At 36.3% G+C, this 17,864-nt stretch overlaps 1 protein-coding gene across 1 annotated transcript in view; it reads left to right on the plus strand.

Annotated features, from left to right (window-relative positions):
• The first annotated feature begins 3,863 nt into the window (after positions 1-3,863).
• LOC139719677 (bile acid-CoA:amino acid N-acyltransferase-like) overlaps positions 3,864-17,864 on the plus strand; it is an 87,654-nt gene continuing 73,653 nt past the window's right edge. The window contains exons 1-6 of the mRNA XM_071631075.1: positions 3,864-4,098; positions 7,589-7,869; positions 9,094-9,270; positions 10,677-10,885; positions 11,608-11,623; positions 15,421-15,448. Coding sequence (XP_071487176.1) covers positions 3,864-4,098; positions 7,589-7,869; positions 9,094-9,270; positions 10,677-10,885; positions 11,608-11,623; positions 15,421-15,448 — 946 coding nt within the window. The remainder of the gene's footprint in view (positions 4,099-7,588; positions 7,870-9,093; positions 9,271-10,676; positions 10,886-11,607; positions 11,624-15,420; positions 15,449-17,864) is intronic.

Raw genomic sequence — 17,864 nt, forward strand, 5'->3', positions numbered from 1 at the left:
GCTCCGTGCAACCTCGGCTCTGCAGACTAACAGTGCACGACAAACAGTAAGTACCACATTACCGTTTTGTTCAAGTTGTACTCAAAATTAATGTTCATTGGATGATAAACGCTTATCTAAGTTATCTGGTAGGAAAAAAAAATAGACGCATGTTTGGTTTTCTTTTCTGTTTTGCTTTTCGAGCTCTTAAAAGCCAATTGTACAATAGGCGTATACTAACTATTGCGATATATTTTTTATCATACATATAGATCATATTATTATGACATTATCCAAGGGCTGAGTACTGTTTATGTTCGAGATGTGCCGCAAATATGTTATAATGCGCAAGAATGTAATTCTTAATTTACTGACTTATACTGAATAATGCTATAAAATTGTTGGAATAATATCAGACTTTAATGAATTCAGTAATAATATAAATGAATGATTTGAAGCACTGAACATGAATCCATTTTCATAATGGGAAAATTTATAGTTTAATTTTTCTTAAGTACAGTGTATAATTCAATTGAATGTGTTAATTAAAGTCTTTATAAATATTATTTATAAGACCACACGAATAGCTGAGAAATTTACCCCACTGATTTTATTAACTAACATTCTTACTACAGATATCTATTCGAGTATTTTTTTTTTCAGTGGTAACACCAACCATCTGTCTGTATTTTAAAATAGTCAACCTTTGTTAGCCCTCATTATAAGACATTCTCACACACATATACATACATTATATATATATATATATATATATATATATATATATATATATATATATAATCAATACATAACACAAATACACACATATAGACACACATTATAAACACTTTATGATTATAATATACATTATATTCTATACATTGATATTTGAAACACAGAAAAATACTCCAAGTTTAAAATCACTTCAATCATAGCTCAAGAGTTGTGGATGAATCATAGTTGTTCGTAAACGTAAAGATAATTATGATTCCAGTATTTCCCTCCTAAATTTAATAAAAGAATTTCCTCAAAACCCTGCGTGAATGCATGCTCCCCATTAAGATATATTAATATGATAAAATGAACAAGACTTAATACCAAAAGAGAACGAACAAAAATGAAAGTGAACACAATAAATATGGACATGATGGAAATAGACTGAATTCAATAATACAGACAGCAAGAAAAAGAGAAGAGTGTGGTTTGTAGAGGAACATAAGTGACAGTTCTTAAGCATGGAAGTTATTACTGATTTACAATGGAAAAGAATTAAATGTCACCACCCTTACTACTTTTTTTTTTCAAAAGGTGATAATAAGTTAATTGATGATCAAATGTTTGTAGATTAATTCAATTCTTATCTTTCTAATGTTGCAACAACAACAAAAATTGATTCTCAAAATTTCCCCAAAACTAATTGCTATTTAAGTATGGTTCTCAAGCTAGGTCTCTGCCATAAATCAAGATTCTTTCACCCTGCCTGATGAAACATCCATTACAGATTGAAAGCACAATTGAAAAATTGTTTGTTTTCTCACATTCCTCGTTACTCTTCAAATGCCCAGTATTGCCATGTTTGATACTATGAAACGTGAGTGTGCGTGTTTGTGCATGTAAGGGTTCTATATGATTAGTTGTGTTTTCTGAGCTAATCTAGTTTGTTTTTATTTCAGTATCATGTAAAAAATATACGTTGTAACATTCACGGACGAATGTCTTACAATTATTATAACCACCGTACTTTCGTCTAGTTTCCTTTTCCATTATCTTATATATTATTTACATGGATAGTAATGATCGACACATGTTACTTTAATTGGTGTCTTTAAAGTTAATTTATGATTGATATGAACTGGACTGAAGTAAACTGACTATTGCCACATAATCGGTACTTTATTACAAACTACCAAGCTGTTCATTATTATTATTATTATTATTATTATTATTATTATCATTATTATTATTATTATTATTATTATTATTATTATTATTATTATTATTATTTAGCTTTCGTTAATCATGCCCATCTTGGCAATGTTGGTAATTCTGTTAGCCCAGTTTGGCATACCGATTCCTCCTTCCGAAGATTAAGATAAATTTCATAGTTCAAGAAGCCACTAGTTTCATGAGAGGTTGTGAAGTCAGGTATTCGTGGCGGATGTTCAGGACATTACCGCAGTGTGTGTGTGTGTGTGTGTGTGTGTATTTTAATGGGGTCAGGTTTGATATGCCCACTAGGCCTATAATCTTGTTTGAAGATCCTGTTACGAATTTGTATATCACAATTAAAAATTATAATACCAGTGTTAACTAAAAAATCCCTTTTTTGTTTAAAATATGACAAAATGTGCGGGTCAAATTTCATACACATATCGTTTAGAATACTGTACATCAAGATTCATCGGTAAGTAACGTTATTTATTTTCATGACTGACTTATGGAATGATTGTCTAGTCGACACAAGCAAGTCATACCAGTCATTATTTCATGAATATGATATGGAACAAACCAGAGAAGAAAGTCAACATCGTGCTCAAGGAAAAAAAAAATACTTAAAGAAAGACGTTACAGATGAAAGATAAAGGGATGCTGCATGGTGTAGTATTGGTTGAGATGAGGATTGGGCTTTAACTTTTTGAGAGATACCAAGAAACCACTCATGAAATAGTATAGAACAGAGTATTCTGAGGGGTTTATTTGACGGAAAGAGGTTTTGGAATGGCTGAAACATCCAAAAACATAAAAATAAAGCAACCGTAATAAAAGGGGTTCTCACCTTTTGTTAGGATCCGTCTTTTTGGATATCTAAGCCATTCAACAACGATTTTCATCAAATAAACGTTGAATTCCTCATGAAATTACATGCTCATGCATACAGTTTATTTTCAGAGGTTTCTCATATCTCCCCACGAAAAGTAGACAAAGAAAATACCTAACAAAGAAATAGATTTAGGAGTGACTAAAACAACAATAAAAAAACACAAGCGAACATGGAGCAAAAAAAAAAAAAATAGGGCAATTTTTACTGTTTCCACAATTAAGTAAAATATGCTTATTCGGTATGCTATTTCCCTCATAGACTTAACACACCTGTTCCGCGTTAAAGGAAATCTAAACCCAAAGAGAAATGTGGATTGCTGGAGTGAAAGCAGCAACATTAGAGGAACACATCAGTGAAAGTTTGAGGAAAATTGGACAATCGATGCAAAAGTTATCAATTTTTTAAGTTTTGGTATTAGAACCGCTTGATGAGGAGGCTACTAGATTATGACGTGTGTGTGTGTAGACAACAATATGAACAATATAAAGAAATAGACAAAGGGAATTCCACAAAAATTCCCTTTTCATGAAAATAAGACATTCCATCACCCCTGCTTTCTGAAAGCGGTTAGTCAAGTGCTCTTTCATTATGCTAGAAAAGTGCATTTCTGTGGAATTGCCCTGATATTTTCTTTAAATTGTCCACAAATACGTCATAACCTCAAGTGCTCTCCTCATCCAGCAGTTCCAACACCAAAACTTTAAAAATGCATAACTTTTGCATCGATGGTCCGATTTTCTTCAAACTTTCACTTATGTGTTTCACTAATGTTGCTGCGTTCTTTGGGTTTGGGTTTCCTATAAGGGCAGTGGACAGATAAACTTGTCCTAGATTTCAAGATTGCTGTGCCATATCTAAATCAATACAGACTGTTGTCATTATAGGGGCTTTAATGTATGAAATTATCTGATAAATCCTTGCAAGGAAATTCGAAGTTATTAAACTTTCACATGATTTGTTTTCTGTGGATTTAGGGTGGGACATAATCATAATTATGATGAGCATTGCAAGACTTAGGATGCTCTTGCGTGAGGTACCATCTCTTCAGGCCGTTGTTTCCGCCATGACAAGGCGTGAGACTACTTCATCCAGCATCACCAGAGAATGTACGAATGCTGGTCCCATTCTCAGCATCACGCCGGAGTCGGGCCTCGCAGATGAATTGATGGACATCAGGTGCTGGGGCTTGCAGCCGGGACAGCTGGTCACGCTGACCGCAAAGGTCCGCACAGAAAATGGGAAATACGAGTATCAGGCGAGTGGCCAATACAGGGCTGCAGGTGACGGCACTGTGAAAGGTATTTATTGGTCGGTAATATACGTCATCACAAAACATGATATAGGTAAAATCTATCCACAATAATCTTGATCATGTTGATAGAACCAGGGAGGTCTCACCTCCCTGATAGAACCTACATTCAAGCTTTTCAAGGAGCAAGGGCCGGCGGAACGGGGGGGGGGGGGGGGGGGGGGGGCTCGGGCCCCCTCCCTCCACATATGAATATATACATAGGGTGTCACCACTCCCCCCCCCCCCCCCCCCCCCCCCCCACACACACACACACACACACTTTTTTATCCCGGAAGTGGCACGAGAAAAAGAAAGCATGAAATCTTGTGTGTAAGGCGTTTGTTTTTGCGTTGAAGACGCAAATGCTAGCAAAATGATTTCAATTCTGATATTAAAAGAAAATAAGGATGCCAAAAACACATAATTGTCCTGCCAACTGATTTTATTGTCTTGTTTCATAGAAAATTATAGAGGGTAAAAAAAAGAAATTTGTCGAGAAATATCAAACTATATAAAACTAATGATTTGTTTTTTCCTTATAGAAATCATTTGTTAAATCATGACTAGACAGAGAATGTTATTATCTAGTACTGAGCATTCGCAAAATGGTCTACCACAAGATAGTATGCAAATATCGACTGCTTCAGAGAGGGGTGGTAAGCCTATTTGCACCGAGGTGATTTCTAAACAGTGCTATGCCCCGAGACGAAGTCGAGGGGCATGATACTGTTGAGAAATCACCGAGGGCAAATTATAGTTTTCCATGACCCGAAATAAAGCAGTCGATATTTGTGTTGTTTTGTTTTGTTCTTTTCTTTTCTTTTTAGCCCCTTACGTTTTTTCAGGATATTATGTTGAAGGACATCCTCAGTTTACCAAATATCCACAATTTGATTTGTGCGGGTAATCTTGTAATATGGAAGTCCGGATACGACATTGATTTCAACTTAAAGTTGATAAACGACTTAGATTTATGGTGTCCTTCTTGTGGACCTAGTTATGTCCTATGGGAAAAAAAAAATCCTGTCCTTGTCTGCAATAATCTGAAATACGTCAAAACCAACTTAGGTTTGCAAGGACAGTAAAAGTTTCCTCAGAAGCAACAAAGATATTACTGGGTAATATTTGATAAAATACTTTCTTGGCGACCTCCCACTCAGTCAGAATGGAGAAACGCTGTAAAAGTAAATTCGATGTCATAAAGAATTTTGCACACGCATAATCCAGCGGAGATGCAAAAAAAAAAAAAAAAAAAAAAACTTGTCATACTGTATTTACAAGTCCTTGATTTTGTCATTGTAGACTATGCATATACTTCGGCAGAAACCGATATTAAAAACATTTTAAATTCCATTTTACATCAAACTCTTTTTGTATGCGGCGCATCGATTTTAGACACATTATGCATTATACGTCAATGAAGCTTGGAGATGTCATCTTGGATTTAAGTTTGGAAATTATTCAAGGTCGGCATTTGGACAAAAATCAAACTTATTGAACCTATAAAAATGGTCTTCATTATTAGATAACATAGTAGCATTTAAAGGTCCCTTGATAGTGACGATCGAATTTATGGTTCAAATTCAGGTCAGTTCAAATTTACTTCTTTTTTTCACGATGAAATAACATATTAACATAAATCTCACTTTCTTCAGTAACAAAAATGATGCATGTAAATTTATACAAAGAAAACAATAATTGATAACTTACAATAAGAACATTATATTACAATAGTTGCTGAAGTAACGAAAATGAAATAATTGTCAATATGCATCGTGTTAAAAAACGGACGGACCCACTGAAAAGACACAGAGCTTGTAGAGTGTTGGTCCCTCTTGGATAAAAAGATCTGGTGCAAAGATTGACCAAAACAGCAAAATCAAGCAAACTTTTTAAAATGAGACAAGACTGGGACAGCAATACGACTATCTATACTTGTAGAAAAAAATTTGACTTGACGACACGACATGACAGGAAACAAGATTAGCGTGACATAGAGGTAACCAAATAGACAGGGACTATGGAGCATAGACAACGATCCTTGGAGGTTTGAGGAAGAAAAAAAAAAGAAATAATACACACAATAAACCCTTCCACTGCGAATAATTGGTTTTTTAAAAAAAAACTCTACTCATGACCTTGACTTAGGCCATAGTATTAATGATAATGATAATAAAAAAGATAAAACTAAAATGGATAACCCATCATATCGATGTAAAATTGCATGGACCGGAAAAAAAGAGAGAGATAATTATGGGTTTTTTATGTTGTTGTTTTTTTGTCCGAACTGCAAGGGACAAATAAAGACTATAATCAACCACTTTTTTATGTAATTGACCATCACCTTATACTTTATCTTGAGGGCATTGGTACTGTCAGATACGGGACTGTATAAAAAAAAAAAGTTCAGATTCAGTTTCATTTCGTTTCGTGCTTGAAGGGTATGTACTCTATATTATTGTATAGTAACACGTACATACGAAAAGCGTATGACAGCACCTGCACTTTACACGTATAGGCTTCAGGCCCAAAAATGTGTTCCTTGCTATTTATATCTATATGTTTTGAAGTTATTGTCGAATATTTAGATTTGCAGATTACAACAATTTATAGTATGGTAGTAAGGGAGTATAGCATCAAGCATTGCAATCCGTCAGGGACTGGGTGACGGTTGTTAAGTGAAGAAGCCTGCTCAGTGCCCTTCCGTGTGATGATAATGACCATCGATTTGGCAAAATCACACCTTCCTATAGAAGACACGTCATTCAGATTGACAGTTATTTCGCACAGAGTTTGGGAAAATACTGATAAAAAGAAATAAAAATGTAGACAGAATATAATGAAAAGAAGAAGTAGAAGAAGTGGATCCATCTAAAGGCAAACCACATGTACACACAGTTGATCCTCCTGCAGTTAACAAAAGGAAGAAGTTCACTTCGCGAACGCACATTAAGAATTTGTATACACTGTACTTTGAAAAATATCATTATTTGGACTGTCACGAACATGTACATGTACATAATTATCAGTTAAGAGATAGCAAATTAGAATTATAACATAATCTTTATACATGTTTTGAGATTAAACTGAAAGCTCTTTGGAACAGACAAGGCGGAGGTTTAAAAGCCTAAGGACGAGTCCCAAGTGTACTCTGGGAGGTATATGGGAAATGCGTGTTGTAGCAAAATCAATCCGTCCTCAACGGGTTAAGACTAAGATTGTGACGTCAGTTAACCCAATAACTTAAGTCTTAACGCATGAGTACACAGTAAGTCTTAAAGGACTCACATCGTGAACATCAGTCTATAATAATCACATATTCTCCCCCCCCAAAAAAAAAAAAAAAAAAATATGAATAAAAAAGGACATTTTGGATCCTATGATAGGAGGGGAAACATTGGCCAATCATCTGCAATACAGCTAGGATGTCTATAATTAACCTGCGAGGGAAGTCACATAATATTGTTGTAAGTTGATTTTTGTTTGCTGTGTAACAGTGCACAGAGACCCATCGCTTGGGGGTAGCTACCAGGGCGTGGAACCCATGGGTCTCCTCTGGAGCCAACAGCCAGTCCCAGAGGTGGCACACAAGCGTCCTCGTCTGGTCAAGTTCGATGTGACCAGACCATTTACATACACCTTTGAGCTCCATGATGGACAAAGAGGCGTCCTAGCGTCCAAGATGGTGGAGAGGACGTATGTAGCAGACTATGTGGAAAGAATTCCTGTGTCGACTGGCGAGGCAGAAGGCGTACTATTCCTACCAGAGAAGAGAGGTGTGTCTGTATACGGATTATGTTAGCGTATCGTATTTTCAAGTGAAATATGACTACAAAATGTTGCTGTAAAAAGCCAGATATCGGCAGGCCGGGCCATGTAAACCCACAAGCCGGCTTCCCCAATGTAACTAAAACTAACCATCAGGCAAATATCAAAACAGAAATATTGTATTCAAACCATCGATTCTTTACCCAAGCGCCTATAGGCAAGTTTTGCTGTAAACCTCTGCGCCAGAGCGGAATTCTTGAGTATAGTAAGCCGTTGCGGCCATCATCGTCTAGGGTCCGTCTTGCGTCTTCCGTTGTTCGTGAAAACTTTATATTTTCGGCTTCTTCTTGACCACGCCATATCCCTAACTTTGCAAGTAACTCCCCTTGGGTAATACGATCTAAATATCTTCAAATTAACACCATGTGCACCCTTATAACTTCTAGGCCCTATTTCCCCGAAATACTGAAATCTCTACAAATCTTCATGCAGGTCGAAGCAATAAAAGAGCTAGGATATATATATATATATATATATATATATACATTTGGTGTAAATTACGTTGATAACTGTCGCTACAAGTTTGTTCATGGAGGATCCGAGGGTGCCTCCGGGGCACATTCGGGCCAAATTTTCACAATTGTTGAAATTTCACGGTGAAATTTCCACCACACCCGTATTTAGGGCATCTGGATGCTCGAATACATACTAATCTACACGATAGGCCCCGTGAGACACTAATCATGCTAATGGTGTCATGCACATTGTCTGAGGCCTTAATGAGCCTCAGGCACTGTGCTAATATTTTGATACCTCTTTTTGAATTGAATTGAATTGAATTGAATTGAATTGAATTGAATTGAATTCAATTCAATTCAATTCAATTCAATTCAATTGAGATGGTGTTTTATTGATCATTATCTATCGCAGCCCGCAGGCTGAATTACAGACATTGTTAACAAAGGACCATGAATACATTAAAAATACACACAAGATACAACCTACAAAAAAAAAAGAAATAAAAAAATACATACATGTATATTAGCCACAAAAAAAAAAATCAGGCTTATATTTTTAACTATTTCACAATGAGATCACTGAACCAAAAGTGCAAACAGACAAAACAAACGCGAATATTACAATTAAAATGTCGTACGTTTTGTATATCACTATTCTCAATTTCCACTCAGTGGGGGCTGTTTTATAGTCCATTTTGCCTCTCTCGTGTTTAGAGGGATCAGATCCTTTGCCTTTCATCGTGGACATGAGGGGACTCCTAACGCAACTGGTCGTCGACCGCGCAGCGCTCCTTGCTTCGCATGGCTTCGCGGTGTTTGTCTTCGATTACTTTCGGCCGCGCCGCCTCAAGACCAACGGGGAGAATGTTTACGTGGACAGCCAAGCATTCTTGGTGAGTTTTAAAGGAGACCTCCGGATAATTTTTAGACTTTTACAGTTAAACAACTATAAATCAGTTATACCGAGTACAGAGTTTCAGAATTTATAGTGATTGTGTTGAGGAATAAGAGCGTTTGGAAAATTTACAACAAATTGCAATGAACAAGGATGACGATCACATGGCAGCCTCACCATAAGAATGCATGAGTTGGGGCTCAAGGAAGCAGAACAAAAGAAGATGGCATGCATAGGCCTACATTCTACACAGGTGAACTTGTTAAGCAAGTGGTATTGTAATGGAATTACACTGCTATAGTGTACATTTCTGAAATATGTGAGGCTCCTATGTCATCAACTCTGTTCAGTGCAATTTGTTTAAGATTTTTCAGAGTATTGCTTCTCTGCTCAAGGACCACAATAAATTCCACAAATCTATACATTGAGCTGTCGACTTATGATCTTGATCTTGATCTTGATGGTGTACGTTGATCAGCCCTGGTACAGCAACACTCAACTTTGGTTCATAGGTCACTTATGTACTAGGCCTATGATGTGATATTATGAAAATCGTCTGGAATGCCCCTCTAAGCCTTTGGTTGGAGATCCCACGGTTCTGCAGCATATTCACCTAAATATTCTGCATTATCAATCACCTGCTCTCTATAAACTTACCGAATTTGGCGGGAATTATCTTTGGGGAAGTTGAGACAAGGCTGTTCACGAGGCCGTCCGAGTTGGGACTCAGGATCGAGCAGAGCCATTGATCCAAGGTGTCCAAAGTCTTTTTATCTGTCTGTTGTCTTCTGAGTGGCTCTACTTCAACAGAATGGTTGAGTGATGAGTTTTCATATTTCATATATCACTCATTTCAAGATTCAAGTCATTTATTGTCATGCACTCAGGCATAAAAATCGTCGTAACAGTCTCCAAATTATATCATTATATTCCTCGACTATAAAGACTGTCTGCTTGTGTCCAGTTACCCAATGTTACTTTCAAGAAATGTCAATTATTCACTGTAAACTATCTTAAATAAATCTACTTTTACAAATAACGGAGAATGCATAAAGTTTGAATGCCATAAACTTGTACAGGACTATAGACGTAGTGTGCCTAAAATATATTATTGCGCTTTTCTTGTTATGTTCACAGAGTGCTTAGGTTTGACAGTTATAAGCCTCCGCGTTTCACGCATAAGCTTAATCGATATTGAACTCAAAAGCGTTTTTATTTTGATGGGATTTTTAAGACTAAATATATAATTTCAGACGATATAAAAATACAACATGAGTTTGAAACATATTTTTTTTCTCTCTCTCTTTCTCCCTTTGTGTGTGTGTGTGTGTGTGTGTGTGTGTGCACGCGCGCGCGTGTGTGTGTGTGTGTGTTTCTCTGTCTTTGTTTTACCTTCTTGTGTAGGATGTAATAAATTTTGCCCGAGAACATCCCAGATTGGATGCAGACCGTATCGGCGTAACGAGCTCCTGCTTAGGGGGATCCATGATGCTTCACTCTGTCACACGCCTCCAGCTGCCGGTCCGGTGCATGGTGGCCGCGGGGTTCTCCACGCTGCTGTTTGCGCAGGTCGGTTGGAAGAACCTCGACGGAAGCTTAATTGAGCCCACTGGGTGAGCAAATCCCATTTTTTCACTCTTTTCTTTCTGTATCATTATATATATATATATATATATATATATATATATATATATATATCGTCGCTGGGGTGACAAGACCTTGTATCTGCAAATTTGGTGAAAATGACTTTTTTGGATTAATGGTTAAATAATGGGTTAAGTGATGTCCTGTCCAAATCCCAACTGCCTTACTCCAAAAATGAAGCCACCATGGAGTGTCAAAGGAAAGGCTATCCCATTCGCCACAATGCTTTGGCCGCCATGTTTTTTGGCTCTCCTGAACATTTGACATTTCGTAGATATGAGGTCTTGTCGCCCCAGCGACGATATATATATATATATATATATATGGGTGAAAACGTTGAACGATGTACAATTGGGCAAATCAGGGGTCAAAATTAAAAAACGTCACTCACTGATATAAATATATCTCAGTCAAATGTCATTGATATCAGCTTTCTTGGAAACCCGATTATACTGGGATATCTCCAAGGGTGTTGTTTTTATTCAAGATTAGATAGAACTGTGACATATTGGCGAACGTCTCTGACTAAAATAAACACTGTTTTAGTGAAAATTCAAATGAAGGGTAGAAAAACATTCAAATGAATATATTTTCATCTTTTTCATGCTTTTGAAGACTGTGTTAATTTGTTCCTAAAATATTGTTTACCTCCTGTGAAGTTTACAAAAGCTAATACACACGGAAGTTAAAGTAAAAGTGGAGTTTTTGTCATTTAAGCAGAGATTTTTATATTCTTATCTTCACTTTCATCTCATTTGAACAAAACATATAGCAGGGGTCTCATTTGTTTAAATGTTAATGTTCACTAGATACTAATAATGAATTTAGTGCATTTCGTTTGGTCAAATCCCCATAAAAGCCCTTTACAGATGCTGAAAGTAAGCCATGTTTTGATCAGAGACGTTCTGGTTTCACTCATAGACGTTCCTCAGACATAGACAATAAAAACGATGTCCTTTGATCCATAATTACGAGGTTTGTGAACAAACAACATTTTTCTTTTATTAAACACATGTTTATCTTTTGTTAACAATTCAGAATGGTAATTTAAACTTGAATTATTTTTCATGATGACCGATTGTAACTACAAACCTCCAAATTGTAAAAGGAATTTCGATTTCTACACCAAAAATCAACAACAAACCTGTCCTTGTTATATTATTCATATCTTACAACACTTTTAAATGACAGACAAATAAAAATTACATGACATACTTGCAATTTTGACTACCTTACCTAAATTATTTGTTTATATCAGAGACATTTGCTTTTCCATCAGGGACGTTTCGGCTGTAAGTTATCACTAGCATTTAATCATCAAACTCCCTATTTTAAAAGATGCTCGTAACTCAACATTCCACATTCATTGAGAAATCATTTACCGAGGCATATGTCAAGAATTGTTTTTGTTTATGATGACCACTACTTTGTATTTCACCTTCCGGTGTATGCGAAGGTGTGCCCACATGCTATCAATATCGTATATGTTTTCTTTCAAATGTAGTTCAAGTCTATAACAAAGGCAAACACGAATTTACTAATACTATTCTAATTTGACCACTATACCTAAAATATGATTGTATGTGTATGTCCGGCCAGTTCGGATTTTTATTAGGGACCGTACCTGGGCCACTGTTATGATGTCGTCTCAGAAAGCTGTAATTAACCTATACTCATCCTAGAAGCATCAAATTCCGCTGTGCTTTTTTTGTATACTATGGCAGATATAAATTGTAAACGCCAAACTCAAAAGAATATCAACGGTGTGGTACAGCAAACGTTTGACCAAAATGAACTGAAAACCTCTTTCAAGAGGTTGACAATGATAACATTACAATATCATATTTTACCTGTCACATCGGTAGGGGATTATCAGTCCTTTCTACTCGAAGGCGATACATAAGTATAGTGTTGCAGAGGAAACTAAGTAAAGGGACATTCTTAATAGACATTTTCTTGTTTCAGATGTAAGTATTTTTCCTTTTCTCATGTATTTGGCTTACAAACCTCAAAAATAATACCACTAGAACATCTCACCTTACTTCTAAGAGAAAAGGAGTCATTACAGGGGATATTCAGCCCAAATATGAGCTAGCTGCTGATAAGAAAGAATAAAATCTTACGGGCTCAAGAAAAAAATAATGAAGTCGACGGAATGACGTTTTGAAGATTCGTTAACTTTTCAGGAAACAGTTTTTGAACGGTCATTACGAATATGCTAATGGCAAATTGAGCTTGTCATTCCCTCACAACTTGCCATAATGTTTGCACATAAACTTTTGAAATTTTCAGTTTTTCATTCAAACATAATTATGCCCCAGGCTTTAATCCGGGTATATCTAACTGATTACTATTCTGAAGGTAATCAACCAGGAATAGCATCATGTTTCAGATTTCAAAGACAGAAAAATTGAATTTTCGTTATTTTTTGTACACGATCAATGGAAAATTGTGAGGTTATGACATGGTGAGCTCACTCATTTGCATATTCTTATCAACTGTACGAGAACTTGTTTGCAGGAATTAGCAAAACATAAAAAAGGCAGTTAATTAAGGGTGCAATTAAGCACAATTAAGGGTGCAAGTACGCACCGCAGGTGTGCTGCTATTGTTACAAATTAGGTGCAAATTTGAACATTTATTTCTTAGCGTGTAAGCCTCAGATTTTACAGCCTCAAAAGCAAACGTAGTGATGTGCGTAAAAAACAGAGTCCGCATTATAACATTGAATTGTATTTCCCCTCCACTTGGTATTCCATGTCCTCAATCAGTGCATGGTACCGACTGCGTCGCTTGCTACCTGAAACAGGGGTTGGGATAGTCATTGTCTTGTAAACAGATGGCACCTCCAAGATGTCCGTCCGGTCTTGCCAGTACCACGGCCGTTGTCTGGAACTTGTAGGCTCCATGAACATGACTGAGCCTAAAGATCCTGAGCAGGACGAAATTCTAATATTCGGAGCCTTTTAAAATCCATCCGGTCTTCCCATCTTGCTGTAAGAAAAAAAAGATAGAGTTAAAATGATATTAAAATAAATTTATCATGCACTGGAAGAACAATGTACGCACAAATGAACGTCTCTGATCAAAATTATAAAATCAACATTGTTTTTAGATTGCGTAAATTACCTAGAACGATGTATGTATACGAGGGCCATATACTGTGGAATAATGAAAGATCTACTCCTTATTGTAGTAGTTGAAAATGTGTAAAACGTTCAATGTAACGTCTCTGACGTAAACATCTTTGCTTATCAGTACTTAATGGGTTTGATTTTTACAAGATATTGGCATTATATTTGGATTGAGGAGCCAATGTGCTACAAACATAGGCACCAATTCGCCATGGTGGGTCATTGATATTGGTTTGAGAGCAGATCCTATTTGTTCAGAGAACGTCTCTGACCTAAACCTGTTTTTCTTACATTTCTGCCTCTCTCACAAAAAAATACGTAAACTAAAGTGACTACTACATAATAATCATAGACTATTGACCTATTACTAGTCATAAAACATATTTTCTGTCCTGGCAATGTGTTTACACTTGCTCAATCAACAGAAAATCTTAAATTTGAAACTCTTTTACATATTTTCAACATCTTTCAGGAAGCTTCATTTTTCTTAATTTTACAACACGCCCGTGTTAACTTGGTTCTACTTGTTCCTATTATACAAACTGAGCCCATCCAGACATAAATTTACTTTAATGTTCTCATAATTTGTATAGTGGATGTCTTTATTTCATGAAACAGTAATTTTCAGAGACGTTTTTCATTTTGCTCAGAGACGTGCGGTCTTTGATTTTCGTGCAGATTCTTACATATTTACTGTCTATCCTTTTTTAATTTACCTCTAATCCAAAGATTAAAATACATAATTTCACAAATGATACTGATTGGCAAATCTACGGAATAACAATTCTAATAAATCGGCACAAACACCAGGAAAGTTTTTGTTATTACTCACATTTTCAAGATTTGTGGGCATATCTGTCGTTGAACTGTGCTGACTCGATTCCAGGATGGCTCGTCAGTGCGTAAAATAAGCACGCAAATAAAGTATCATGCAGTGCGAAAGTGTCAGATGAGGGAATATCCCTTCAGAGACTTTCAATCAGGGACATTCGTTTTGATCAGAGACATTCGCCAATTTGAGTTTTCAACCAGAACTCATTTTTGTGGACAGTATGCTACTAAAGTTGCCAATCATCATAGTCGCCTGGTTTACACTGACATACTGATATCCACTTTTTATCTCGAGCATAATCCACTTTCATTAATGACAACATTAAACAACTGAACATCTCTGATGGTTATTCAGTATAATTTTCTTTAGTGAGCCATCACTCACAAATTTTGATGGAATGGTAGTATGGATAAGACGCTAAATAAATATGGTCTTAAATGTTTTCATAGTCATCCTGAATTTTTGGCGTCATGGAAAAGATAATTCATTCAGAGACGTTCTTTTTCAGACATAAGTGAATTCAATGCTTCCTGATAAGATAAATAATACACACGTTCATGGCAGAAGTACTTGATTTAATAGTTGAAGTGTGTGGGCTTACTCACAAGGAAAAAACAAAGCTGTAGAATTGCATTAGAACAAAAATTAAGACGTGTGATTCTGGGATTTTTTCCCAAAATATGCATTTTTGTCAATTTTTTCAGCTTCAAGGCATTATTTTTTAAAGAAAATGCAGTAAGAACACTACAAAGTATATATTTTCTGAAAGGTACAACCCTCCCCTACCAAATGATACCTAAAACCATGAAAAACACCCCAAGGTGACAATTTTACAAGGGTTTGAATATCAAAAAGCCCGAAAATGGCCAATTGTACATCGTTCAACGTTTTCACCCATATATATATATATATATATATATATATAGCGATATATGATATTATACATTTCTGGCTATGAGTGCACGTCATTGAAGTAATAGGGCCCGCGATAGGCATTCAGCTAACCTCAATATTGGCATTGGCTCTCACCATTTAGTCTCGTCTGGTTGCGTGGGAAACCTAAACATTTAAATTTGGACTTCCTTCGTCTAGGGCCACTACAAATGCGACTGAACTTTCTGAAGGTTGATGTTCCTACAGAACAAGAGGATAATATACAAATGATGCACAGGACAGAGTGGACGGGTAAGGATTGGATGCGCGAGTTTAACCCTGTTAAGCCCAAGCTATTTTAATGTGATAATAATAATGATGATAATAATAATAATAATAATAAGCCCAAGCTATTTTGATGTAATAATAATGATGATGATAATAATACATGTAATATTAATAATAATAACAATATTATTATTATTATTATTATTATTATTATTATCATTATTATTATTATTATTATTGTTATTATTATTATTATTATTATCTTACCTTTCCATGAAGCACTCGATACTTATTTCGATGATGTCTATTCACCTCATTCAGTGGTACCAAAGACAGCATTCTTTGTTGAATTATTGTACAACTTAACAAAACTAGTTCCTTTAGTAATATTTTCGCACTTAAGAAAATACAAATTAACAAAGGTCATGGTTGATACATACGCTTTATTTTTCATGCTAACAAACAGAATGAAAATAGCACAGCAAATTCACAATGAATGGATGTTTCTGAAACTAACGCATCCACCCCCAGCAACTTCCCTATAGCCGCCCTTATACCCGACACCCTATATTCATAACGACAAAAGTCATCAATGCTCACAGTCATGTCCCCTTCCCCACCTCCTAAATCCAATCCGTTACCATGCAGACAATACTTTACGGCTTACACACACACACACACACACACACACACACACAAACAAACACCAGTCGCTTTATATCAATTTATTTCCCTCTATTTATATCCTACAGGTGATACGCGACATTACACTCATAAGACGATTGATTTGGATTCAAGTACCCAAATTCTGAGATGGGAGATCGATTGTAGACGAGATACTGCCTCGGGAATCTTCTAATGTCTCACATGACGTTATCAAATCATAACTATTTTGAAACGAACCACGTCAGAGTAAGTGAAGTATCAACGCTAAATAACCCTGCTGGTCTGGGTATCGGTTGTTAATTCAAACTTAATTTGTTGGTTTAGCATGCTTGTTTGTATGTTGGTAGAAAAATCAATTCGGAGAAGACGACCCGACAGAACGTGAACGGCACACTGTAAAGTTTAATCATATTATGACACCAGTTCACTGCTAAAAAAGGATCAGACTGTTGATTGACACGAACAGACCTATTTCTCTTTCGTCTCCCAGCTGACACAACAGACAAAATACAAAAACAGAAACAAAGGCAATAGATCAGAAATTTTTGTGTTATTACATCGGTCATAATTTTATACAGTAGTCTAGGTGTGCATGCAGGCGTATACAACTTTCGCCAAAACAGTCTTATTCTTTCAATATCTTTTTTTTTAAAGAAGAAAAAAGGATGAAGTGTATTTTATGACCAGAATGTGGACAAACCGCAACACTGATGTCAATTGTATTCCTTCATACTCCTTAATTTTCGCGCTAAATACACTGAATAAGTTTCAAGGCCAAATTCAGTACTGGCAAGTTCAAATACAACCACTATATAACGGGCGCTGCTGAGATTTTAAAAAATACACTCACAGCTGACCTGCCCACCACGACACACGAAGTTGCCAGCATTGGCTAGCGTGGTCTGTGGAGTGGTACCCTCTGTGGTCAGTTCTTGCGTGGTAGCTGTTGTAGGATTGGTGGTGGTTGCCGTTGTAGGTTCCGTGGTGGTAGCTGTTGTAGGATTGGTGGTGGTTGCCGTTGTAGGTTCCGTGGTGGTAGCTGTTGTAGGATTGGTGGTGGTTGTCGTTGTAGGTTCCGTGGTGGTAGCCGTTGTAGGATTGGTGGTGGTTGCCGTTGTAGATTCCATGGTAGTGGCTGTTGTAGGATTGGTGGTG

The sequence above is a fragment of the Diadema antillarum genome, unplaced genomic scaffold, assembly GCF_040938485.1.
Source record: "Diadema antillarum isolate AM-2024a unplaced genomic scaffold, OU_Dant_1.0 scf00000113, whole genome shotgun sequence".
NCBI lineage: Eukaryota > Metazoa > Echinodermata > Echinoidea > Diadematoida > Diadematidae > Diadema > Diadema antillarum.